At 53.8% G+C, this 25,363-nt stretch overlaps 8 protein-coding genes and 1 non-coding gene across 9 annotated transcripts; 5 read left to right on the top strand and 4 right to left on the bottom strand.

Annotated features, from left to right (window-relative positions):
• Positions 1-117: 117 nt before the first annotated feature.
• Positions 118-1,119, top strand: LY79DRAFT_667702 (uncharacterized protein; the record flags this gene model as incomplete). The annotated part of the gene is made up of 3 exons (XM_060563420.1): positions 118-193; positions 271-403; positions 576-1,119. 3 exons carry the CDS (start codon positions 118-120, stop codon positions 1,117-1,119), a joined length of 753 nt encoding a protein of 250 aa, XP_060416699.1.
• Positions 1,120-1,717: 598 nt separating this feature from the next.
• On the top strand, positions 1,718-3,229 carry LY79DRAFT_588346 (uncharacterized protein; the record flags this gene model as incomplete). Its single annotated transcript, XM_060560902.1, has 1 exon — positions 1,718-3,229. One exon carries the CDS (start codon positions 1,718-1,720, stop codon positions 3,227-3,229), a length of 1,512 nt encoding a protein of 503 aa, XP_060416698.1.
• Positions 3,230-5,377: 2,148 nt separating this feature from the next.
• Positions 5,378-5,463, bottom strand: LY79DRAFT_t70. Its single transcript has one exon. It is a non-coding gene; the product is annotated as a tRNA-Glu (tRNA).
• A 3,291-nt stretch (positions 5,464-8,754) lies between these two features.
• On the top strand, positions 8,755-10,920 carry LY79DRAFT_89088 (kelch domain-containing protein). The gene has a single exon (XM_060565192.1). The coding sequence runs from the start codon at positions 8,932-8,934 to the stop codon at positions 10,588-10,590; it is 1,659 nt and encodes a 552-aa protein (XP_060416697.1). The 5' UTR covers positions 8,755-8,931; the 3' UTR covers positions 10,591-10,920.
• Position 10,921: 1 nt separating this feature from the next.
• On the bottom strand, positions 10,922-11,729 carry LY79DRAFT_89098 (uncharacterized protein). Its single transcript, XM_060565193.1, has one exon. It carries the CDS (start codon positions 11,490-11,492, stop codon positions 11,031-11,033), a length of 462 nt encoding a protein of 153 aa, XP_060416696.1. The 5' UTR covers positions 11,493-11,729; the 3' UTR covers positions 10,922-11,030.
• Positions 11,730-11,966: 237 nt separating this feature from the next.
• Positions 11,967-12,737, bottom strand: LY79DRAFT_577686 (uncharacterized protein; the record flags this gene model as incomplete). Its single annotated transcript, XM_060559898.1, has 2 exons — positions 11,967-12,025; positions 12,101-12,737. 2 exons carry the CDS (start codon positions 12,735-12,737, stop codon positions 11,967-11,969), a joined length of 696 nt encoding a protein of 231 aa, XP_060416695.1.
• Positions 12,738-13,571: 834 nt separating this feature from the next.
• Positions 13,572-14,638, top strand: LY79DRAFT_89123 (uncharacterized protein). The gene has a single exon (XM_060565194.1). It carries the CDS (start codon positions 13,813-13,815, stop codon positions 14,434-14,436), a length of 624 nt encoding a protein of 207 aa, XP_060416694.1. The 5' UTR covers positions 13,572-13,812; the 3' UTR covers positions 14,437-14,638.
• Positions 14,639-18,986: 4,348 nt separating this feature from the next.
• Positions 18,987-20,250, bottom strand: LY79DRAFT_577684 (uncharacterized protein; the record flags this gene model as incomplete). The annotated part of the gene is made up of 5 exons (XM_060559897.1): positions 18,987-19,290; positions 19,801-19,931; positions 20,073-20,090; positions 20,140-20,181; positions 20,206-20,250. 5 exons carry the CDS (start codon positions 20,248-20,250, stop codon positions 18,987-18,989), a joined length of 540 nt encoding a protein of 179 aa, XP_060416693.1.
• Positions 20,251-22,262: 2,012 nt separating this feature from the next.
• Positions 22,263-24,626, top strand: LY79DRAFT_510361 (uncharacterized protein; the record flags this gene model as incomplete). The annotated part of the gene is made up of 4 exons (XM_060554154.1): positions 22,263-22,972; positions 23,107-24,189; positions 24,251-24,431; positions 24,489-24,626. 4 exons carry the CDS (start codon positions 22,263-22,265, stop codon positions 24,624-24,626), a joined length of 2,112 nt encoding a protein of 703 aa, XP_060416692.1.
• Positions 24,627-25,363: the final 737 nt, after the last annotated feature.

Below are 25,363 nucleotides of genomic sequence, written 5' to 3'. Positions count from 1 at the left end.
TAATTCTCAACTTGCAAGGAAGCAATTTCAAGCACACAACCAGTCGCCGCCCAGAGCATTTGTCCTTCAACGACACGCAGCAGCATGGCTAGTGCTAGGTCCGCCTCTCCAGACAACATGTCCTACGAAGAGTTTCAACAGCTGCTTGCCAATTATGATTCTCTTATCGATTCCATCTCAACCTCCAAAGGTGGTAAGTAGGCCCTTGGTCGCGGCCTCCCCGCGTCTCCAAGAGGCCCCTCGGCAAAGTACCTGACAATCCCCGTGTAGCCAAGGCGGGCCAGAAGACCCTGCAAGAACTCGATCAGTTTCGTTTCGTCGACGCCCCGGCCCTCTTTTCGCAGGATGAACCGAAACGAGCCATGAATCATGACGATGTTGAATGTCTCGTCGACTGGAAGCTGTGAGTGCATACACTTCCCTCTATACCGTCGTCCCCATTGTTATGACACGCGGGGCTTCGGTCCAGGCTACCGTTGCAGCATTGCGTTGAAAGTGCTTGATTTCAAGGCCACATACTGTTCATTCCTTTCGTGACTGGAACGACATCAATTGCTTAAACTTTATTGTTACAGTCGTCACGGGAAATTTCGCCCGACGCTCATGAAACTCGTGTCATCGAACGACTCCTCCGCTGTCCAGGACACCGTTAAGAAAGCCATCGACAACTACCGAGACATGGCTGACCTTTCAGCTGCGCTGAATGTCTTAACCACAATGAAGGGCATTGGCCCTGCCACAGCCTCGCTTATCCTCGCAGTTCACTATCCTGAAAAAGTCCTTTTCTTCTCAGACGAGGCATATTACTGGCTGTGCAATAAGGGTCAAAAGGCTTCACTCAAGTACAACATGAAAGAGTATGAGCATCTCAACTCTCAGGCTGGGAAGCTTCTGAAAAGACTCGGTGTCGGGGCAATGGAGGTCGAGAAAGTGGCCTATGTGCTCCTCAAACAAGAGGGCTCTATTCCGAAGCCTACTCCGGACTTGGCCTCAACTTCCGTTAAGACTACGTCGAAGCCCAATCAGTCAGCGTCAGTAAAGAAGAGGAAGAGTGTCGAAGACTCTATGGAAGATAAGGTTCCAGTCAGACGATCGAAGCGCGGCAAGGCGGCACCATGAGCTTATTCGGTCAGATGTTCGGACGGTAGAAATTAGGCCCGTCCAAAACACGGTGGGTGGGCCATACCGACCGGGACAAGATAGTCCAATCCAGATCGACGGGCCTGTCGGAATGAACCCGGTTTGAATGCATCTACAACCCCAAGGATTGATGGTATCATCGCGTACCAAATCCATGGCTACAACGGACTCGGGCCTCGAAGGTTTTTTGTTATTTTCTTATTTTATTTTTTATGATTACTCACTTCCGCTTCCCGAAATTTCCCCCACTGGTCTTGGAGCGAAGACAGGATCAGACGAGGGCCCGTTGCGGCACAGCGGCCCGTCTGTGGCGTCGTCAGCGAGAAGTAGTGACCTCCACCACTGAGCCGCGGCGACCCGACCTTTTCCCGGGCCATTTGGACCCCGGGACCCAGTCGGCGGCGGGCCCCGATGCCATCACTTCGGGAACATTTGCACGAAGAACACGCGACACCAAGGGTACTGCGAGTACGACGTTGTACTCTGAAATCATCTTCTGCGCATCATGGACGACGATGTGTTTGGAGATCAATATGACAAGGGCGGGGATGATCCCTTGCTTCCGCCACCCCCATCAATGCCCGACGACCTGTTCTCTCAGCTTCTCTCACCTTTTGACACCCCCAGTCTGCTTTGGTCTCAGTCCTTCCCAATTGCTCTGGACAACCATCCAAGAGGCTTTATGCGTGCCGACGAAATCTTTACAGAGAACGGTGGGCCAATCCCACTCCCGCCGAGGTTCGCTCAGATCAAACGGAGTCTCGTCGCTGGCAAGGAGTATGCAATACTGCAGTCGTGGGAGCGCCTGCTGGTCGCCCTCCGCGCCGAGATCGCCGTCATCGGCGTCATCAAGTCTGACATCATTCCCACCATTGACTTCTCCGAGCTGCAGGACCACTCCCGGGTCTCCGAATTCGCCGCCAAGCTCCGGCGTCGAGGTGGTGCCGTCATCCGCAATGTCGTATCGGCTGCTGAAGCCCATGCTTGGCGGGAGGAGACGGAGACTTACCTCTCCGAGAATCCGCATACCAAGGGCTGGCCGACACGCGACCCTCACCTCTTTGGCATATACTGGTCTCCGGCACAAATCAAGGGTCGTGCCCATCCCAATGTCCTTGCCGCCCAGCGGTTCTTGATGGGCCTGTGGCGGTCCCGGGATCCAAACGCCCCCGTGGTGGTTGATAACCCCGTCGCATACGCTGACCGTCTAAGGATACGTACCCCGGGAGACGAGGCATGGCATCTAAACGCCCACGTCGATGGCGGCAGCGTGGAACGTTGGGAAAGCGACGGCTATGGGAACGCTGGAACGTATCAGCGGATCTGGGACGGACGCTGGGAGGACTATGACCCTTGGGACAGCAGCACCCGACTCAAGGTCACCTCGGACCTTTACAACGGAGCAGGCTCATGCAGCATGTTCCGCATGTTTCAGGGCTGGCTGTCCATGTCCGACATCGATCCAGCCGACGGCACCCTTCTGCTCTGCCCCATGCTCCAGCTCGCCACGGCCTATTTCCTGCTACGCCCCTTCTTCTCACCTCATAATTCCTCGCCGACCGCTCCAAACTTTCTTGCAAGTGAAAACTGGACATTGGACTTTGCTCAGACAAGTATCATCCAGGGCGCCGTTCCGTCGTACACGCAAGAACTTAACTCAGTGCTTCACCCGCACTTGCAGCTCGACAAGTCTCTTGTGCGTATTCCAACTGTTCGACCAGGTGACTATGTTGTCTGGCACCCGGACATGGTGTACGGCGTCGACAGAGTGCCTCTATCGGCGGCCGCCGCGACGATCATGTATATCCCGGCCTGCCCCCTGACGCAGACTAACGCGCTTTACCTTGCCCGCCAACGGAAGGCGTTCCTCCTCGGCCAGCCGAGCCCGGACTTTGGGGGCGGTAAAGGGGAGACGACGCATATGGGTCGGCCAGGCGTGCAGGAGGTCAGCGATGCCGGCGGGGAGGACGGACTCAGGGCCATGGGCTTGTTGCCGTGGGGGGATAAGGAGGGGAGGAATCCGACCGAGAGGGCGCTTGTAGGACTGGCGAATGCGATCTTGTTCCCTGAGAATTATGACATGGTCTGATGGGGACGAAAGGTGCAAGGATGCAAGGCGTTTAGGTTGGTACTTGTGTGTGTGTGCTTTTGGGGACGCCCAGTGTTCTCTGGGTCTGGTTGGACTGGGGAAAAGAAGAAGAAAAAAAACAGGGTATGGCAAAATCGACAAAAGGTCTTGGCTGGGCTAGTACTTTACTTACAGTTACTTATGCCGTGCTTGGGACGTTTCTCTTATATTCCGATAGCCATCCCGAACGAAGGGTGAGGTCTGTCGTGTAGTTTTGGTCTCTAGTTGTACTCCTGTCATGGCGTCGGATAGCATAGCATGGATGTATCAGCTCAAGTTAGCAACCACTCCCAAGGTATTGCACAAGGAGGAATGGCCACTGGTTTACTGAAAACTTTTCCTGGCAACGACTTACATTCGCATGGTTTCCAATGAACTTCAGCGGGAACGTCTGAATCGAAGGTATTGGGTGGAAAACAGGAGCTCATATTGATAATCGATTAACTCCACTAGTATAATCCGAGCCGTTTTCCGTCCTACGTATTGGGTGGGGTCTACTTCAGCATCAACTGTTACTGCCACGTTCGTTTGTTCAATCAGTTAAACAATACCATGGACAAGAGTGGTTTATGTGTGTTATCGCCAGACCACCTGAGAACCCCTCTGGTATTCCGTCCTCACGAGCCGTACGCGGGTTGAAAAGGTATCTCCAAAAACGACCTCTTTATAAAGACCGAGGCGGTAAACTTGGGAAAATCATAGATCTCCGACTAGAGGCGGAGGGGTTGGTCCGACAATGGAAAAGTCATTATATTAGCAGAGAAAAAGTTTGTTGAAACCACATCAGGAATCCCTCAGACCATCTTCAAAGCGTGATATTGAGCAAGAGAAGCAACAAAGAGGAAGCCAAAATGAGTGGTTGATAGTCCTGATGACAACGCAGCCACTGCCATTTAAAAGGGTTGTTATAGCCTTAAACACCGGAAGGCCCTAGCGGTCAAACGAGGAATTCAATGTTGAGGGAGAAGAAGTCTTCCAGAGATATGCGAGAAAGGACCGAGTTCTCTCTCTTCCTGTTTCAGTCATTGACACTGAGAGCCTTTCTTCATCAAAACGAAGTGTTCTTCTGCATTCTGCAGCTGGGAGCGAATTGCGAGGTTGGTGTTCTGACCCTTTTAAGTAAAAAATACCCACCGAACTTCCTTCATATTTCTACTGCCAATCTTGCTCAACTTACCGCCGTTATTATTTGTTGGACACGGTGAATATATATGTCCAAATGTAGTTCTCCGGCAATCCGTCTATGCAGGAAACTTCGTTATTGTATACCCCCCTGGGTCGAGATGTGGAAAGCCACTCAGAGATCATGAAGTTGAAACCATCGAATCGACGCTCGATACACTTCTCAAGCCACCCGCCAACTTACATCCACAACACGATGTGGAAGAGATGAAGCCCCGCCCCATGAGCCATGGCGATATTGCTCGAGTAGGGCTCCGATTCCAATGTGGAACACCTTCATTCTTAGGACTGTTGTGCTTCAATCTATCACCGAGAGGGCGTTGAGAATTGTCATTCGGATGCTGGTCCATAGAGGCGCAGACCTTCTGGCACGTAGTGGTAAGGGGCGAAGCATCATCGGCGGTAGTTTGAAGGTGCCAAGGTGCCCACAGCATGACAGTGAACAATTAGCACGCTGCAGCTAAAATCACACGTTGAGGCGAGGTCGGAGTGAGCATGAGGGACCGTGACAGTGGCGGAACATGGCGATGTCCCGGAACCGTTCAAGGCGATTGATTAATGAATGTTGAACGATGTTGAACAGTTTATTTATTATATTATTTTAGTGTCGGTATAGACGGAAAGAACAAGTGGCTTGGCTAAATCGGCAGTGTCAAATTGCCTGCTTCAGCCATGATGACATATTGTTGATATATATCCATATCTCCTTATTTATTATATTCATCCATCTATATGTGATCTGGCCCTAGGTGTGTGTCTGTTTTGCTTACACGTTTTCTATTATTTGCCTACTACTACTAGGTAAGAATCAGAGACAATATCATTATTCCTCCTATTACTTGCTTATTCTGATAGTTTATTGCCATATAACACGAATCACACCTTCCTTAAGTTAGATATGAATTAAGGACAAAAATAATGCAAAATTTCCGAAACCGAGAATCGAACTCGGGGCTATGCCTAACCTCTCAATTAGTGAGAGGGCATCATGTTGGCCACTACACCATATCGGATGCTGATATGCAACTTGAACGATAAGTGGCCCAAGAACCAACACCTGGATCATCGGATGCTCCACCAGTTCTAGCGCAGACGAATCCGTCCACAACCGGGCACCCCCCCGAACATCAGGGGTGACATCCGACTGAACCCCTTCCGGACGTGACCCATACGGAGCGAGTCATGGCACCGGCTTCGCTCCGATGCATCCGTGCTAGTCCCTAATTCCCCGGTGAGTGGGCCTTTCTGCCGTTGGTTGATCACTGTAATGGTCTTGCCTGCCGCTACGGATGGACCTGACACCGGCCGGTCTCGCAGGTAGGCAAGGCACTCGAGTCGCTGGATGGACAACAATTATCCACTGCCTTGGCACCACTACAGCGCTTCAATTGGGTCCTCGGAGATGCAAGTGTAGTACCACTTGTGCGTGTGGGTATGGATGACGTAGAATGGATCTTACATGTTGTGTGGTTCATCGGGAATTGGAGATAGAGGGTGGGCTTGTGAATAGGGTTGAGTGGTGGAGGACTCCAGATGTAGATGGTACATCCGGCATCCAACGCCGGTTGGTACACAGTACTTTGGTCTTCGCCATTGCCTGTTTCGGCTCCTTGCTTCTTCAGGCCCTTGTCTGATCATGACCTGAACTTGGGAAAGCTGCCCCCCAATCTTTGCGATACCGATATCCAGCCGAGGCACGTATCCAGATGCACTCGCTGATGCAACGTACGAGGTCGCAAGGACGGCGAGATCGTTTGGAAAGCTCTGATAATCATCTACCCAGTCCAGTTCTCCGTCATAGTTCGTCGGACTCGCCAGGATTAATTGGCAAGAGTATGACGCAAAACAATCATTATGTTTGGAACACAATGTCAATCAAACTGATGGGCAATATATCCGGTGATGGCCCGTCCACGTGTATGGCCAGGCCCTGTCCATCGACAACTGCAACACTCCCCTGGTTTTGGCAGGAAATTGCCAGAACTGAATCATGGCCCTCCCCCTGGAATATGGTTTGTCTTAGTGGCAAGGGGTCTTGTGAAATGCCTGGTACATCTCGGAACGCGTACCCTTAAACAGTCACCGTTTCTGAAAAAGAGTTGACACTCATAACGGTGGTCAAAAGCTGGACGAACCAAAAGAGTATGTGAATCGCATGATGCCAACTTCCTTGATTGTCCCTGAACTAGTACCGGTAGCGCATACCTTTGCGTCATACCATCTTTACAGGTTAGATTTCCCCTTCTTATCTTACTTTTGCGTTATTTGGGTTAGTCAGTGAAACCCAAACTGCGGCAGGAGTCGCATCATTCAAATCAGGAAGGGCTGTAAATACTGCTTGTGGGGTTTGTGTAACCCATCAAGTTGAAATGCAATTGTTGACGATATGTAAAGGACCCCGCCGGCAGAAACGAAGGAGCTTGTTGCGGAGCCCCGCCTTGCGCACACATATCTAAACTTGTGGCACTTGACGGCCAATGGTGAATCCCCAGCGTAGCAGCAGTAGTTCTCGCGCGCGAAGCGTGTGGGAAAAGGTATTACTTCCCGATACTTACCAAAGCCCCCAGAGCAAAGAAAGATGCGTGGGAAAGCCGATGTGATGACATATGGGCGGGGTTAAGGCGGGGTTAAGGCGGGGATCACATCGGACAAAAGTAGGTCAGTTAGCCTCGGGGATTGCGATTCATTCGAACTGCAACGAAGAGAGAAGGTCATTCATTCACTGACATAGACGCAGTGATGTAGCTGTCGTATCTGTCGAAGCCCAAGCCCCGACTCATGGCTTTGCTATTCACGCGGCTGAGCATCGTCTCGTCAACAAGCAACGGGACGAGAGACGCTATAGAGAACCCCAGAAAGGCTATAGGCACGAGAATCAGGTACCGCCAGCTCGTCACTAGACGGAGAACGGTCAAGAACCCAAGTGACCAGATCAAGTGGCGCTGAGCTCTTGTCTTTGACCTTCGCCAACGTCTCCAGGTGTCGAGAATCCATTGGAACCTACCGTCGGAGCCCCATCGATGCTTCTTCCTCCGTGTATGGAGTATAGTCATCGCCTTTTCGCAGCCAGACACCGGCGGCTCCCTGCTCAAGAGCATAGGTCAATTTCTCGTACAAGGTATACGCAGACGTCTGTCTATTCAACGTCTCGGCGGAAGAGATTGTCGTCATGCTATCAGATACCAGTCTGGGTCAGGACCATGGGCTGCATGCAAATGTGCGATATGATGCCCTCGGGCGAGTCGCTTGAGCGTGGCTCGAGGGTTGGTGACGTTTTGGGGATGTCTCTCGGCCGCATCCCTATGTCGAATGATGTCTTGGTGCACCAGCCTATGTTTTTTTGGGTGAATTTCCGCGTTGTGGGGAGGTTGTGAGGTCAGAGTTCAAGCTGGCGACAGACAGCCATTCCGGACGAGGAGGATCTGAATGGGCGTGAGGATAGGATTGCATCTGCCCTTGAGTTGGTAGTGTGCCCGGCCAAGATACGACGTGAGACGCGCCACGCTCCCTCAGTGTACCTGGAGACGGCGTGTTTTCAAGGTCTCCTTCAGTCAAAGTCGTTGGGATCTGCTCTTCTGCTCTGAACACAACAACATTGAATCCACCTACAAAAGCACCGAGTATAGCACGAGATTGTACGACTCGGTATGACCTCACACGAGTGACATGATTGATGTCGGATACCAACAGTCTGGAATCAGATACGTGAGGCTGAGCAAAAAACATCGGGTTGCCGCCGTACGCAACCAACCAATCACACCGTTCGTCGCTCAACAGCGGGGTGTCAATGCAGGTGCTGGCGGTGGTCCGTGCTGAGCATCGGCGATACCGTAACGAGACTCGTGATACGTGGGCTGGAATTAGGGTGCCAAATGACGCGGTGGTAGTCTAGCCAATGGCGCGCAAGGGGCCGGCACCATGCTCAAGTAACCCGAACGCACCTTACCCTGCCCGGGGACCTGGGCTGGCTTCGCTGGTCTTCCTGTTCCGGTTGGCATGCCTTGCCTTGCCTCGCTTTGCTTGACCCTGAAGCGGAGCCAGTAATAACCACCGCCTTCCAAGCCCCGACAACACTGCCGGACAGAGCTGTGACCTGTGCTCTCCCTCCAAGGTGGACGGGCTCTCATTTTGCGGCTGGGCTTAGGCTCCGATTCTCCAGCATTCTGCAACCACCTACCTATCCGGACAGACGACCACCACAAACACCAACCGCCGCCAAACGCCGGGTCGTCCTAACTACAACCAACCTCGTCTTGTACCCAACTCCTCTCACGACTCACGCCCGACGCCCGCCCCGCCCCAAACACGGATCTCAAGACAACCTTGCCCGGGCAATTGGCCTGCCAATCCCCCCCTCTGCCCTCGCTATCCAACTTCCTCTCCCTCGCAACGGCGGCCGCAATCGCCTCTCTAAAACCAACCCCCGGGCATTCATCCACGTCCTCGCGAGAGGGGGGCAATGACCATCACCCCGCCGAACCATGGCTGATTCGGCCAGGTCCTCGGACAAGATCCCCCGGCCCCCCCTCAAGTCCAAGGCCGTCCGCTCTAACAAGATATCCGGTCCCTTGCCCGGCGATCCGCCGCGCCCCTCACCACCTCCGCCTGTCGCCGGCCTGCCCGACGATCTCGAAGACTTCAGCGACCGTGACATCGACCACCGTCGTGTCCCCTCCGCCCCCGGCGGCACCCTCCCCCGTTCTCACACATCCGGCCATCTCCCATCCAAGAGTCAGGACCGTTGCCGCAAACCCTCCGAGCTGTCCATTCGCCAACGCTCCCAATCGGCCTCGCAAACACAAGCAGCACAGGTACACCCACCTTCCCGTACTGCTCTCACGACTTCCAGCACTCCCAAGCCACCGCCGCCTTCCTTCCGACCCAACAACACTGCCAGCGATGCCACAACCCTGAATAGCAACGATGGTTCTGAGTCCACCGGCGGCCACGGTTCCGACCGTGATGGCCGCCTCCCGATTGCCATGCGCTCCACGTCCGCAATAGCCGGCAAGCACTCACTCCCTTTCTCATCGTCCTCGATACGACAGCCCTCCGTTACGACCTCTTCATCCCGACCTGCCCCAAAGGGCCAGTATACCCCCTTCCCGCCTCTTCAGGACCCCAAGACAGCGCCAGATGTACCCCCGGCTCCTTCATCAGGCATGTACTGGTCCCGCGCGCCCGTCTCGGGTGCTCCTCACACGTCGCTCCGTGCTCATACGACAACGCTGGTTGGCTCCAATATATTTGTGTTCGGAGGGTGCGACTCGCGTGCTTGTTTCAACGAGCTCTATGTCTTTGACGCCGATTCCTTTCACTGGTCTGTACCCCATGTCACGGGCGAGATCCCTGTTCCGCTGCGCGCAATGACATGCACCGCCGTGGGCAAGAAACTCGTGATATTTGGTGGCGGCGATGGGCCTGCCTACTACAATGACATATACGTTCTCGACACGACCAACTTCCGCTGGCACCGACCCAAGATCACAGGCGAACGTTCCCCCTCGAAACGCCGGGCCCATACGGCCTGCCTGTATAAGAACGGAATCTACATCTTTGGAGGTGGCGATGGTGTGCGTGCTCTGAATGATGTCTGGAGGCTTGACGTCAGCGACATGAACAAGATGTCGTGGAAGCTCGTCTCCGGACCAGAGCGGATCCCGCCTCCCGGGGTCCGGGAAACCCGCCCGAAACCCCGCGGATATCACACCGCCAATATGGTAGGCAGCAAGCTCATTATCTTTGGCGGCTCCGATGGCGGCGAGTGCTTCAACGACGTGTGGGTCTACGACGTCGACGCCCACATCTGGAAGGCAGTCTCCATCCCGCAAACCTTCCGCCGCCTGTCCCACACAGCCACCCTCGTGGGCTCTTATCTATTCGTCATTGGCGGCCACGATGGCAATGAATACTCTAATGATGTGCTTCTGCTGAACCTCGTCACCATGACCTGGGATCGCCGGCGTGTCTACGGCCTGCCGCCTAGTGGCCGGGGTTATCACGGCACCGTGTTGTATGACAGCCGTCTATTTGTCATCGGTGGCTTCGACGGCAGCGAGGTGTTTAGCGATGTTTGGATGTTGGAGTTGGCCGTGCATGCATATTATTCCCAAATTAGCCACTTCACCATCGAGGTTTGAGGCCTGTCACTCCGTTATTGTTGCGTTTCTTGTTATCTTGTGTTACCTCTTCCCCCCCTTCTTTTTCCTTTCTTTGTTATTGTGAAAGTGTTCTCAAAATTCGCTCAACTTGTATCGTTAGACCTCAACAAACCCCTCACCATCTTCTCAGCTACAGTACTTATGCTTGATGACGGAACGGCTTCATAAAACCCCGGTGGGCGACAGGCAGGCGGGCAGGCAGGCATGTATTTTCCCTGTTAAATAAAGTCACAATTTGAAACCGCCAGCTGTCACTGTTGATCATGTGTGACGTGACGGACTCGTAACCTCCCAAGATCTCGCGGAGCCAGCGTAGGATTGTCGTGTCTACTGAGCCGGATCGGCTGCCTCGACTGACTCGCGTATCGATACTGTCCCCCGCGTGCTTGGATAGATTGAGATTGTGTGTACGTCACTAGTCAAGGGTGTGAGGGGGTTAGCGCCTCGGTGATCGTCTTGGGGTCGATTACGTGCAGTTGGAGACTTGGAGATTGGAGACTTGGAGCAAACTGCGAGCCTTCCCTCGGAAGGCCACGGAGAGAGAGATAGAAGGGGGGAGGGTTGGTGTGCGCGTCCGTGGAGGACTGTGTGGGGGGGGGGGGAGTGACATATTCCGACTCTTGTGAGCCAAGCATATGGCGTGTGCGTGTCACACACTCTCTAATTTGTAAATGGGAACAACGGCAGATGCGGGCCGTACATAGGAACGAGTCAATTCTGCAGTGACAAGGACAGCTACTGGGAAATGGTAGTTGTCGTCTGTGTGTGTGTGTGTGTGTGTGTGTGTGTGTGTGTGTGTGTGTGTGTGTGTGTGTGTGACCCAAACAAGCCGAGTTGCCGAAGCAGAATCGTTTCCTCGCACTGAAATAGACAGGGGACATATCTCTCTTGCCAGACACTACCTGTGTGAGCAGGATGCTTTGTGATTAATGGAGAATTTGTATTCAATGGATCGTCCAGACGTTCATAATCGCCTGATAAATTAGGCCATGGTATGCTCATCAGTCCGTCTAAGAAAGCAATTTTCGCTCGCTTGCCTCGGCATTCATATCATTGAACAGTTGTGGCTGGGTGGTCTTGACGCCCACCCTCTCTCACCCCAAGCCAAATAAATAAATAACGCCAGTAATGCATCCAGCCAGCCAACCGCAAGCCGTTCTCCTCTAACTCTCAGGAGAAGAAATGCGCTTTTTTGAGAAGCCTCTAATTAGTTGTAGGACATAAGAGATGACGTAGAGAGGTAAATAGCCTGGAAAATGTTACAGAAAATCACCCCCCCCCCCCCTTTGGGAAGTAAGGTGGGTGAAGGCGCTCGAGGGTGGCAAGGTATAGGTAGGTAGGGTAGGTGAACACGTTTACTTGTGTTCGGCAGCCTTGCGAGCGGCGATGCGGCGCTCCTCGGCAGCAACCATGTCTGTGGATATCGAGTCAGTTACAGCTTTCCAGATAAGGAGCAGGCCGGATGCATTCCGGAGGCGGGGTAGCTTACCCTTCCACAGGTCCTGGCCCTCGTAGTCCTCCTTGTGAATCTTCTTCTGGATGAGGTGCTTGTGCTCCGGGTCCTCGGGATCGATGATCATAACCGTCTCCCAGCGGCCGGCGCCCTGCTTAGCGTCCTTCATCTCCAAGGCGGCGGTGACGACTAGCATGGCGACGGCGAGGGCCTGGGCGTAGACACGAGCCTGGACGAGCTTCTGAGGGCCGGTGAGGTACTTGTCGCGGCCGACGATGGAGAGGGCGACACCCATGGAGGCGAGCCAGGAGCCGAAGACGATGGAGTAGCGGTTCTCGCGGCCCCACTCCTTGAGTTTCTGCATTGTTGGCTCGTTGGCCTTAGCCTCGGCGACGGCGCGCGCGGTCGCGTCTTTGTAGCCGTACATCGGGTCCTTCTCCTTGCCGAAGCGGATCGATTCGCGGTCGGCATGGACGATGGCGCCAAAGGTCGCGGAGGAGGTGACGAGGAAGGAGCGGAAGGGCAGGGTGAGCTGGCGGAACGCCGGGTAGCGCTTGGATGCGAAGAGGACGCCTCCGAGGCCGACACCGAAGCCGACAGTGCCGCCGATGAGGCCGGCCTTGACGACGACGCTGTAGTGCTCGGCCTCCTCTTCTTTGCTGAGGACCTTCATGGTTGGGATTTGTGGCGTGGAATTCAGGCGTATGGTATCAGAGGGTATGCAGAGTAGTGGCCCCGCCTTTTTGGGAGAAGTAAAAAGGATGAGAAAAAGAACAGATGTGACACGAAGCTGCAACAGAGTCGGGTTAGGTGCGCAGCCTTGTAGTTTTGGTGTCGTTGGGAGCGGCCGTGAGGTAAATGATGTCGTACGATGTGCTCAGTGACGAGTGACGAGTGACGAGTGACGAGTGACGAATGGATGACGGTTGGGGGGGTCCTTAGCTAAATGTATAAGATAGCTTGCCGTTGGTGCTCGTGTGTGCAGCGATCAGAGAGGCCTAGTGGTCTGGTGCTAGATAGCTATCTCGGGAATCTGAATTGCTAATTGAATGGCACGTTCGGGCTGGAACCGACTGCTAATGGGCCTTATATCCGGATTAAAATGGATGGAATGGGGGTCGCCGAAGGTGATGACTGAGAACGGCGATTGAAAACCTGGAGGAATTCGGCATGGGCGAAAAAGTCAGTCGTATCGGGGACCCAGAATCATGCCATGAGGTCGTCGTCGCTAATGTACGGCATGATGTAATCGACACACGCTGCCCGGTCTTGGCCGGCCGCGCTCAGCGCCTTACGGCCACAGCTCAGCGGTCTTCCAGCGGTCTTTCAGCGGCCTTTGAGCGGCTTTCACAAGACTCAGGCTTATGGCGGAAATTTCTCGGCGTTTGACTGAGAAGCTGGAAATTCGCTGAGTCAGCCGTGCAAAGACCCGGGCTAGGTCGGCTCCGACTGGTTCAGCATGTCGCCTCCAGCTAAAGAGCTACCTACCAATGTCGTTCGCTGGTCTGACCACTTTGGCTCAGTTCCTATTTTCGCCGTTTGCCCTCAGCCCCAGTCGGGGAGGTGAGTCGTAGTCTCTTCAAACACCGAAAACCCGTGCTCCCCGAAGCCTTCAAACAGCCCTGAGAATACGGACCGGATAAGTAATCATTCACATGGGGACAGACCTCCTAGATTGCCGACTTATGCACAGAGTGCTTAATGACCGAAGCATTCCCGCGCCTACGGCAGTCTCCCCAAGTTGGTGAATGGCCAACAGGTCTGAGCAGCCAAGGGGAAGCTTCGTTGTTGGCGAGCGAACGGCTCCTCTTCACCGGCGGTGGCCGCAAGCCGCATTTCGCAGCGCCCTTCGTTATCCGCGCATCGTCACAACACAACCATCTAGAGGTCTATTCGTTGCGTGTGGCCAGGAACGACGGAAGTGGCCTGATGCTCTAGTCTGGGCCGTCTCTGGTCTTCTGGCACCACTCTCTTGTCCTGCGATCCTCTGCACTCCGATTTGCGCGCCAGAGGATCACCGTGAAGTGTGCTGTCTGCTGTTAAAGATGTTGCAACAAGTTCGAGATATTGACTTGCTATTTGTTGCTGCGCCTGGCGTGAGCGAACCTCGTTCCCTTGCGGGCGGCCGCGTGAATAGTCACATGGGATTCGGATTCGACATTGTCTGGCGGGGACTGCGGCAACTGCAGAAAATTTCCGGCATCGTCTTGGCATGGGTCAATGTTGCCTGCACCAGCCGTGTGCGGCATATTGCAACGAAGGGGCCAGATCTACCCCGCTGTTTCGGCATCATCTCCGTGAAGAAAACGATGAGAACGACGCTTGGGGATGTCTGTGATTGGGCTGTGCTTTGTAAGGCCGATTTGATGTAGACGTGGAACATTCCAACTTGGCGATGGTTAAATAAACACCCGAAGGCGGCGGCGAAGAACGGAAGTCATCTCCTTACTGCGTCCTGCCCTTCCCCCCGAGGAACACGAAGTCACCTAACCCCAAACCCTTCAACGTGTCTACTACCATAGACCATCTTTTTGAATTTCGAGTCCCTTTGCGTTTCAGAACTTCTAGATGCTCAGGGTCCAAGTCATGCAGTCCACCGACCATCACAATCCACAGAGCCTCCACCCGATCCAGGGTCCTCACTATTATGCGCTGCATACAGATATGCATTTGTGGCCTGGGATCCTCACCGCTGGTTGGATGATGGGGGGCCTGCGTAGTACCGAGGCTGCGTGCATAATGCCATTCGATATCGTGGACAAGGCCCAGGTTCTTTATGAAGAAGATTAATGAAGGGGGCGACTCCGTTGCACCTTGTTCTTCAGCCCGAACGGTCTTCTGGAAGCCTTCCACAATCCTTGCTAGGACCAACCTGGGTCCTCTAATAGTACGCGCACCCGTCCTGCCATGTTTCGCCTCAGCCCGCCTCCAGAGGACCGAGTTCCGTCAACCGCCGCCTGCTAGTGTTCGCACCTGCAGACAACCAGAGTCTCCATTAGTAGACCTCCCGAGGCTGTTTCCTCTTGGAATAGGTACACCTTCCTTCGTAGGCCTTGTTGTTTCGTGCGCCTCCCTAGAGGCCGTCAGAACTCAAGACTGACCCCTCAACAAGCAGCCCTCTTGATATGCACGTTCATTCGTCCGAACAGCTGGCCCTCGGTCCCACACTAGGGCTCTCTATGTATGTATGATTCATGCCTTATGCACCATCAAGTGGTGGTGCGCAGACTTGTCGGGGGCAATGCCCCACGTTATTGGGTCGACATCAGGAAAGCCCAGTGCACTCCGAGGCGCGATCCTGGGTCAACCCAGTCCGAAGCTCTCCCATGGGCAGGCGCCGAGTCATTTGCATGGACCCGGCCCGATATTGACGACACAGTATCACGTTGTATTACGTACCAACCTAGTCACTCTGGGTTTGGTGCCAATAGGTCGTCTTGACGAATCCCGAATTGGGCAAGTGCATGTTCCGCCGTGCGCATTCGCCGACGACAGCTGAGGATGTCCGATGAAGATCGTTGAGTCCAAAGGCAATCCCAACCTATGTGTACACATAATCGACCCGTGACTCCTATGAAGTAATTGCCATAAAGACTTGGCGTCTAATTAGTGGGCTGTGGGGTTTCGTACTTGCAATAAACGGAGAGCTTTTCCATCGTGACAGACCGTTCACTCGTATCCGGGCTATGGTTCCTATGGGCGATGGGCAACCTGGCGCCTAGCGAAGATACAGCTAGAGGGTGGGGGTTCAAGGCCCACGAGGCTCAATAGCAGTGACGTACGGCGCCGGGCTTCAATGCAACAATGTCTTACCCAGAGAGGAGAAACGGATGCCACGTCGTGTGCGGATATCCACAGGTGGGCTCGTGACAGTGATGGATAGTTTACCATCCAGTATCGAGATTGCGGCATCTCAGGCGGAAACCCGCTGAGGTTTCTGGCCGTACTTACAATCTTTGAACGGCGGGCAAACGCCGATACTGTCGTCGCCGTCATTGTCGCCGTCTCCGCGATCTCGGCCGAGCGGTGAAACACAAGAAGGGGATGGGATATGACATGGCAGGGCGAGATAAGCGATAAAGCACGGCCTGGAAGCGTAGTGAATGGGTTGGAGAGCGAAGTGCAAATCCAAGATGGAACAAATTTCCGATTTCAAGAGCCGGTTCTAGCAGAGGCCATTCCTATCCCCATCGGCTTACGCACGCCAATAGGGCGGAAGTAATTTGAACGGAGCCATTGGGGAAGTTGTGTGAAGGGCATTGGCCAACTGCACATTATGAACCAGCATCGTGTGATTGGAACGTTCTGTTTCCGCGGTTGAAGAACAACGCAGTGCTGCGCATCACTTCTAATCTGTGTATGGCCTCAAGATCCTGTAAATCGTCAAGTCTGCAGATGAAGTGAGGATGCCTCGGTCATATCCAAACAACGAGCTTACGTTCTATGGGATGGGCCGGGGAGTCCGCGTATCCAGAGAAAACTACCGCGTGCACTCTGTACTGTAGATCATATCAAACTACCTATGTAAGACTCTCTACCGTGGTAGGTACGAATAAGGTGCCCGTGAGATGTGTTACACACCGCCTTTCTTTTCGAGCGCGACGTGGTATTGTGCGGTTCATCACTGGCTCGTCGTATACTAGCTAGAAATATTGCCGAAATTGGGATTCCGTCTTTCGGCGCTAATTAAGAAATGATCGTAGGCGGCGTATCCATGTGGCTACGGCTTCTGCGTGTCCAGGCCAAACGCTAGGATCGCGTCCCTGAACAGCAAAGTGTCAAGCGCCTGGCGCAGCACACCCATGCGACGCGGAGCGGGAGCGAACGCTGGGTAACGTAGCGGGGTTGCACGGCGAGCGTTAGGCTTGTTTTAGCTGTCGCCTCTGGCAAGGATACCCGAGTGAGGCATGGAGCTGGCGTCCCGGTGCTGGGCTTGGCTACGTCTTTGGGGGTGCTGTTGTTGAAACTGTCATTCGCCGGGTCCAGGATGGGCCGGCATCGGTACTGGGGGTATTCGCTGCATCATGCTCCTGGGTAGCGGTAGAATGCCAGTTTGATTTGGTCGGCGGCCTGTGAGTTAAACCTATTTCAGAATACATTATGTCAGCGCCAGCAAAAACAGTATTCCGGCTTAACTGACCAATGAGAAGGTCAGGATTCAGAAAGTTACATAAAGTTAAAAACTCTTTAGATTTAAGTAATTCAAAGTCAAGGCAAAATAGAGGCAACAGCTACAATTAATTTAAAAATCTGTTATATCACGTGACCTATTTAATTAAAGGGTAAAACCCTTATTGCGATAGTAAAGTCGTATGCGTTGCTGTTGCTCTTTAAAGGTTGGATATGAGGGCTTAATCTTGGGCATCGTGGGCGTCTGTTGGCGATGGTGGATTTGCGGCAAAAAGGGCGTTTTTTGCATGGGTTATGGACGTGGGCAGTGGCGGTGGTGGCAGTGCCTTCCTAAATAGGCTTAACTCACCGGCCGCCGACCAAATCGCACTGGCATTCTACCGCTGCCCCATGCTCCTAGCGTTCCGCTGCCTCCACCATGAGTGAGCTAAGGTTGAGGGTAAATCGAGACAAATGCCAGCCAAGACCCCGAAGCCAAACATTAGGACCATACCCATACCGCCTTGCCGCTGGCAGAGGGAATGAAGAGGCCCTGGTTCTGCCACAATATTTTTTTTGGTCCAGGTGTTTCACTAGACTCTCAGGAGAACCCGCCCGGCACGCTTTTCATCCCCTCAGCTGTCATCATCTGCGACCAGGCCAGCCGGTCTGACCCGGAAATTTTCTCCCCTGGGCGGTGATGAGAGATCGGAGCTGACCTGACTTCATCGAGAAAGCGGTGGCTGGCGCCTCTCCGAACCGCCTTTGTGTATTTTCTGTCTCGAGACATGTCGTAGGCTCAGCCGCTTCAAGGTACCCAGGTTATCCATGTTCCATTTGGCGTGTCATGCCAATATCTGGAATGTGTCTTCGTTGCTCTCGACGGCGGTTAAACGACGACGAAGATGGGCTGGCTGCCGACGTATGCTAGGGACTTAGATATGGTGTATGGGGTGGCCAAACAGGCTTGCTCCCAATGACACTAGTGGACGTGGATGTTTGGCTATGAGTCAAGCATGGAAGCTTGCAAGTGCTTGTGCAGCAGGCTTGCCCAGTCGCCTCGTGCGTGGTACAGCCATCCGTCGGTACCGTAGGATCCACTGCTGCGGAAAAACCCTGGGTTGTTCGTAGTTCGCTGACGTTGATTGTCTCTCCGATGTTATTAAGCTTGGATTAGGTGCAGCTTACCGCAGAGGATGACATTATGCGTCTTCGCTCATCGCTCACCTATACGATGCGTGAGCAAGTCCGGAGAGGATTGGCGAAACGTGCTCCAAGACGCGCCTATTGCTCAGGGCCTCGTCGATGATCGGATGGGTGGTCGATATGATCGGGTTGCGCGTGATGACGTCTCGTTCGGCAACGCATGTCGGCGATCAGTCGCAAGACAGTCGAGCCAGTCCACCAACAACCAGCCTCCCAGATAATGAGGCCAGTCCGCATACGAATGGTCAGCCATCAGCCTGCCTTTCAGTACGCAGGGCCCAGTGCACCGGGTTGCTCGAAGTGGGCGGGCTTGCGTTTCCTTGTTTGGCAACCTGGATCGTGCCTGTTACGAATAAGCCGTCTTGGAGATGATAAATGATGAAATAATCCCACGGTTCCAAGTGCGTAGCCGTCGCTAGGTATTAGGTAGGCTACGACCTGGTGTGAGGTGTGATTGGGCATGGTATGTATGGTCGACGGAGTTAGGACCCATTTATCGCAGCAGCCATGCCCATGCCGCGAATCCAGAAAGGTCTCCAACACACTGGGTCGACCACGTAAAGGTTTGGGTCCCACTCCGTCCCCTGTGCTTTGAGACGGCGGTTTCTTACACGGGAGGTCGAGACTCCTTCTTCGCTGTGTCCTGCACATGCTCTGGAGAATTGAGATTGGTAATTGTGGGTGGTGAGAGTACCTGAAAGTAGACAGTGGATACAATGGTGTTTCGATCATGGGGCGTGTAAGTCTTTGCGCAAAGACGGGCTGCTCTAACAGACTGGCGACGTTGACGGATCTTCGCCTGGACCATCGTGTCATGAAAGACAGCCAAGAAACCGTTTTCCTTTTCGGGGCCGGTCCGGGATAGGTAGTATAGTGTAGTGCCAGTACTTGTTGGCGGGTGCTGGTGGGTGCTGGTGGTGGCCGTGTTGTAAGCAGATTCAGGAACAATTCGACGATATAGAATGAGCACGGTGCTGCTACCTGCGGTCCGATGCTCGTCGTTGATGCCAGGGGAGAATCATCTCAAGACCAATGAGGCATAGCGCGAAGTGCATTCACTGTCGGACATCATCGAAGAAGGACGGTTGGCCGGTAGAAAGAACCGTCGGCTAGCCAAAGGGGAGGGGATCGAGGAAGTAGAGCAAGCCAAACAGCATGGATGTTGGTACCGTTAAGATGTTAGGACGGATATCCATTTGCCAATACGCAACGTACCGCATTCGGCCTGGGTTGATTGATGCAAATGGGACGTCGATGTGCTCACGTGCAGGTAGGCCCTCGTCTTGATTAGGTAGGTTGTTGCTTTTTTCTTTTTTGGTCTCCCTGGTTTTGCCTCATCTAGGTATTGTCAGTCTATCTGCCCCCGGGCGCCAGCTTGCCGACACACACTGAAGTCATTGCTTTTTTTAATTTTTACTTACCTATCCTTCTCTCTCTCGTCTGCCGCACCGTGCGACGTCCCTTCCTGCTTGCCTGGAGAGTAACAAGAGGAGGTCCCCTTGGCCCGCTCTGGCCGGGTATGGCCTTGCTTTGCCTTGCCTTGCTTTGGGATCTTCATTCGCCGCCATCGTCTGTGCCCCGCGACGCACTTGCCTGCCCGGTCTCGACTCCAGTGTCTTGTCTCCCTCCTTGGTTCCTTCCGTTGCCGCCTCCATCGTTAATGTGGAGCAGGAGCCCGTTCCACGCTACGTACCTCGCCGTTCTTTCTGCTCTGCACTACCCACAAAGTTACTGGCTAGGCATCACCCTGACTGCCTTACATGCACACCTCTGTAGCCTGTAGGCATGTACGATGTAGGTACCTGTCGTAGTGTAGGTATCCGTACCTTCGTCCTGCCTCCGGGACCAAGCAACCAATCAGCCAAGTCCATGGGTAAACGGCTTTTTTCCCAGTCTCTCTTCTCTTTTTGCCCCAGGCTGAGTTGGACTCAACAGCGTACCTGCTACATCAGACAAGATCAGACGCCTCTTCACCTTAGCCGTCCTCCACCTTGTGTCGTCGAGGAGTCACACTTGCAGTTAAGGTGTGCGTCTGTGTGGTGCCATTCGCCCGTCTTCCTCCAGCCCCTGCCCTCTCTCTCTTCAAGTTCCTTTCTGCCTTGTCTTTGGGACGAGGAGAGAAAGAGGGGGCACTGAATGCTGCTGGGCCACTGTTACCTACAGCAAACTCGTGCTCCAATCTGGAGACATCAAAAGCCAACCATGTTGAATCGACGTACCTGACACTCTCTCTAAGGCCGAAGGGGAGACTCCAACGGTACGGACGATACGGACCGTTAGTTCCCATTGCCATTCCCACGGTTCATGTTGCTGCTACGCATGCCTAGCTACCTACCCTACCTACCTAGGTAAGTAGACAAGAGGTAATGGCAACGAATGCTTAGGTAGGTAGGTAGCAATCGCAGTCGATCGTAGACCAAAGCAACCAGTGACCTCGATTCATCATACCCCAGTCGTCAAGACACCCCAAACCCAAACCCCTAAACATCGGCCGAGCTTTCTTCGAGAGGCCGTCTCTGTGTGCTCTGGTTCTTGTTCTGCCTTATCCTATGGATACCCTCCCACCACCTTGACTCCGACACCAGGGCAACCCGGATTTGTTCCTGAGTCGAGTCGACGCATGCATGCACATCTCCATCCAGATCTACCGTCCATCTTCTCATTCATAACCCCTTCCCCCCTCCCAGCCGGCTCCTCGACGTCTGCTCTGACCTCGACCTTTGACAGAAACCGCTGTTACAGATCACATTTGCATACCACTCACGCCCATCGCTTCCAATCCTCAGCTGCTTCGACAAACAGGCTTGTCGTGTCGAGTTGTCAGGCTTACCTTACCGCATTCACAGCTGTGCTTGCACTAGAGCCAGCGCTGAGTATACGGCACCCACTGGAACAACCTTGCCCAGACTATAAGACGACTGCGTATAATCATAATAAATAACATCGGCACCACCCAATCAACCGCCCATCGTTATATAGCTCCTCTCGAATCATTTCGACTGACCAGGCGTCTGTCCTCTGCCTTTCGATAACCTGGAATCAGATCGCCACAAACCCTTTCGGCTTCACCACCCGAGGGCCTTCAGCGGCCCTAGATAGAGTTTCGGTCGCAGAGTCAGAGGATAGGCATCATCAAACCGTCATCAACAGTGCTACCTACACCAATTCTCGGCCAGCGCTGGATCGGGCTTGCTTCTTAAAGGCCAACTACTTGCGTACTCCGGCAAAAACGATCAAGTCGGCTTCGTTTGCCCCCCCCTGATTGGACTCGTCTCTGGCCTTCGACGCGACTCTACAAGTCATTACCAATACCACGCGCCGTCGCCGGAAACACCATCCTCGGTCGGCCCCCAACCCACCTTTATTCGCCTCCCTGGTCGACCACGGTGAACCGGCTACTCAATCAGGTACAGGGCGGCTTGGCCTCAGGGTACCTCGACCACCACCATCCTTCACTTTCAGCTGCCATCATCCATCCATATATTTCCACAGCGAGTCGCTTCTGCCGAAAGTCCCCCCCCCCCCCCCCCCCCCCTCTCATCTCCCGAGCTTTTCTCCAGTGAGAAAACACATCCACACAACAGCGTGTAAAAGGAGAGATCAGATCAATACAACAAGACAGAAAAAACAAAAGGCAACCGCACAAACAAATCTTACAGAATCCCACCCCTCGTTTTTTTTTTTACCCTTTGCTTTCTCTCTCCGACCTGGCCCTCTTGACATCTTGCTAGTTGAGACGCGGACTCGATCTCCTTTTTCGGGGCTCATCCGACGGCTGCAGCAAGTGGCCCGATTTAATAAGTACCCACAGAAAGGGTCGAGAAACGTTCTGGGAGCCACGGCCCCCCTACCTAACCCAATACAACGGCTACTTCCAGCCGTCATGAGGAGCGCTTTTCGCTGGTTCAACCCAACAAGTACCGAGGACCCAAGGGACCCGTCGCCCCGGTCCACCGCCGCCGCCGCCCACAACAGCGAGGACAGGCGCACGCCCAGCAGAAGTGACTACGCCAGCGCCGATAATATTAGTTATCGTGCGTCGACCTCCTCCTTCACCACCACCACCGCCGCCGCCGCCGCTCCTACATCTTCTACTCTTGACAACGCTGCCTTTGCGACTCCTTCACCCGGCTCCTCCAATTCTGTCTCTCTCACCCCCAACTCTCCCTCCCCTCAGCCACTCACGCCCACCGATCCTTTGGACGTGCGTGATTCCCGCGCAGGCCTCTGGACCTCCAAGCCAATCACCATTGCCACACCCACAAGCACGAGGGACCCTTCATCCACCTCCCCTCCAGTGCCCCCCGCCAAATCTAGCTTCGACAGAAATCCGTTCGCCTTGCCCGACGACGTTTTCGACTTTCTTCCTCCCCCTCCGACAAAGAGTATTGATATGACCACTGGCCCAGCCATGGATTCGGCCATGGGTCGGAGTCGTCAGGACTCCTTTGTCAGCGCTGGTCCCAAGCCAATTTCTATGGCGAATCCTAACCGCGATCATGTCAACCGCCAACGACGAGAGTCCCTGGCAGGCAGCCTGATGGGCGGCGCAAGCTGGGGAGGAATGTCTTTCGGCAGTTTTATTCGCGATGAGTATGTCCCCCATACCCGGCGTCAGTTCATCGTCTGCGTCTCCCGCATTCCTCGGTGGCGACCTGCCACATGTTGCCCAACTCACTAAAACGCTGCCCTTGCGCGCAAGAAATCGTACTGACCGCTCTCACTAGCATTGCCATGGCCGGCACATCACCGTTTGCCCACCAAGCCTCGCCATCTTTCCATTCTGGTTCCTACTTGCCTAAACTCGAGGCTAGCTTCATGAAGGACTTTACCTGCTGCGGTCTCAACCTGCCCAACCTCCACGATCTTCTGCAGCACTATGAAGAATCGCATACTCAGCCCAGCCCAAACACAGCGCGCAACGCACCCTTCTCCTCTCAATTCGCCGCGATACCTACCCAGCCATCTTCCAGAGCCAGCAGCGCAAGGCCCCAGACTCAGCAACAAAACACAACTTCCATGTCGCAGCTCGGCCAGCAAAGTCGCCCAGGCTCTAATCTTGGCGGGGGCATAGGAGGTCTTGGGATGCAGCTTGGTCAGCAGAACATGTCTGGTCAACAGCACGCACAGATGTCGCATCTTGACGAAATGGATGCAGTTGGTGACATGGAGATGGACGACGCTTTGGGAACAATGGAGATGGACGATAGCCAGAGAACCATGTCTCAGACTCGACAAATGTTTGGTCAACAGCAAAGACCCCAGTTGCACGTCAACGCCTCGGGTCTCACTCAAGGTCTTCGGACATCTCAGCCGCCTACTCCTGCAGCCGCAAGCTTTGGTCTGCAGCACAACCCCACGGTATCCTCTGTCAATACGCCCACGCTTACTACTCAACAAACAACGCCACAGCAGCAGAGGCCGAACAACGGGTTTCTCCAAAACTCACAGATGCCTTCTATGGACGACATGGACGAAGACCTGCCGGGAATGCCTATGGGTGGCAACATGGAACTCAACGGTTCCAACTTTGGGGACGTAAGCTTCGGCAACTCCAACGGCAACTCCGAATTCTGCATCAATGACCCCGGCAAGCATCTTTTCAGCCCTGGCGGTGCTTTAACCAACCAGCAACGAGCTATCCAAGCGCACCTCATTGGAATGGGATTCGACCCTAGCCAGCCTAATAGCGCCGCCAACAAGGCTCTCATCCAGAAGTTTGGGGCAATGATGATTCCAGAGGAGCATAAGCCTTTCAAGTGTCCTGTCATTGGCTGTGAAAAGGCGTACAAGAACCAGAACGGTCTCAAGTAAGTTTCTCTTGACTCGGTCGATTTAATGTAGTTTGTGGCTGAACATGACTCGAAACAGGTACCACAAGACGCACGGTCACCAGACACAACAGTTGCACGAAAACGGCGATGGAACTTTCTCAATCGTCAACCCTGAAACCAGCACACCGTATCCCGGCACGCTGGGAATGGAGAAAGAGAAGCCGTTCTCATGCGACGTGTGTGGCAAGCGCTACAAGAACCTTAACGGTCTCAAATACGTGAGTTCAATTCCTACCTCAAAACTATCGAGCTGTCAAGTCTAACCCGAAGAACAGCACAAAGGACACTCGGCACCTTGTAACCCCGACTTCAAGTTCCTGGCTGCGGGGCTCAATAACCTCGCCAGCCTGCCGGGCCTCATGGAGAACTCGATGTCCAATCTACCCGGTATCGGCGAAGACCAGATGATGTAACGGAGCATTTCGACCTTGGGGATTCTCTCGCACTCACCGGTCCCGACACTCGGTTGGTACATTCGAAAGATTATCGTGGTCACCCAAATCTCTCCTGCAACCTGGCCCCGGTCGTGGAGTCGCGACTATATATTCTGGCCACAGGTGGCTTGCGGCATACGGCGTGGCGTTTCGTTGCTTTCATGGACAGCTCCTTGGTCGACCGAGCCTGCTCTTCTCCGTTTTTATACCCTCATAGACTTACCAGTATCGCTTTGCGACGCTTGGCACGCGGCACATCCCCTTTTAGATTAATACGCGCCTCTGCGGTAGCGAACGAGCGTAGATGGCTACGAGGCCATGATAGGAGGTCAGCGTTGTTTGGTTTTCTTTCTGATTGAGTTTCGTCGATAATTCGACTGCCTCGCGTTGGGGCGTCTTTTTCCTTGCCATCGGGAACGGCAGGCGACGAATGTGTTGCAGGCACGTTTACAGTATGTGTATGCACAGGATGCTATCACGGAGATACATGAAAAGGCCAAAAGAAGGGCCATGGGGACATGATTGATGGATGGATCTGGTCAGGAAGGTGGCTTTCTATGAGTTTGGACAAGGAAGGAAGAAAGAAAGAAAAAGAAAAAAGAAAAACACAGACAAGGATGGCTATTTTGTATCGCGGCCATCAAGTAGTTCCTTGCCTTGTTGTTTTCGTTGTCTTTTTGGAGATGATTGTCTCCCATCAAGGTTTTGGGGTTGCG

This window comes from Colletotrichum navitas (genome assembly GCF_030913465.1).
Source record: "Colletotrichum navitas strain CBS 125086 chromosome Unknown LY79scaffold_14, whole genome shotgun sequence".
In the NCBI taxonomy this organism is placed as follows: Eukaryota; Fungi; Ascomycota; class Sordariomycetes; order Glomerellales; family Glomerellaceae; genus Colletotrichum; species Colletotrichum navitas.
Note: the sequence above shows the minus strand (reverse complement) of the source record. Positions and strands in the feature narration are given on the sequence as shown.

What these genes read in the sequence shown, in the direction of transcription:
- LY79DRAFT_89088 (XM_060565192.1), top strand. Translation starts at nt 8,932, where the DNA reads ATGGCTGATTCGGCCAGGTCCTCGGACAAGATCCCCCGGCCCCCCCTC.
- LY79DRAFT_89098 (XM_060565193.1), bottom strand. Translation starts at nt 11,492, where the DNA reads ATGTCCCCTGTCTATTTCAGTGCGAGGAAACGATTCTGCTTCGGCAAC.
- LY79DRAFT_89123 (XM_060565194.1), top strand. Translation starts at nt 13,813, where the DNA reads ATGGCCAACAGGTCTGAGCAGCCAAGGGGAAGCTTCGTTGTTGGCGAG.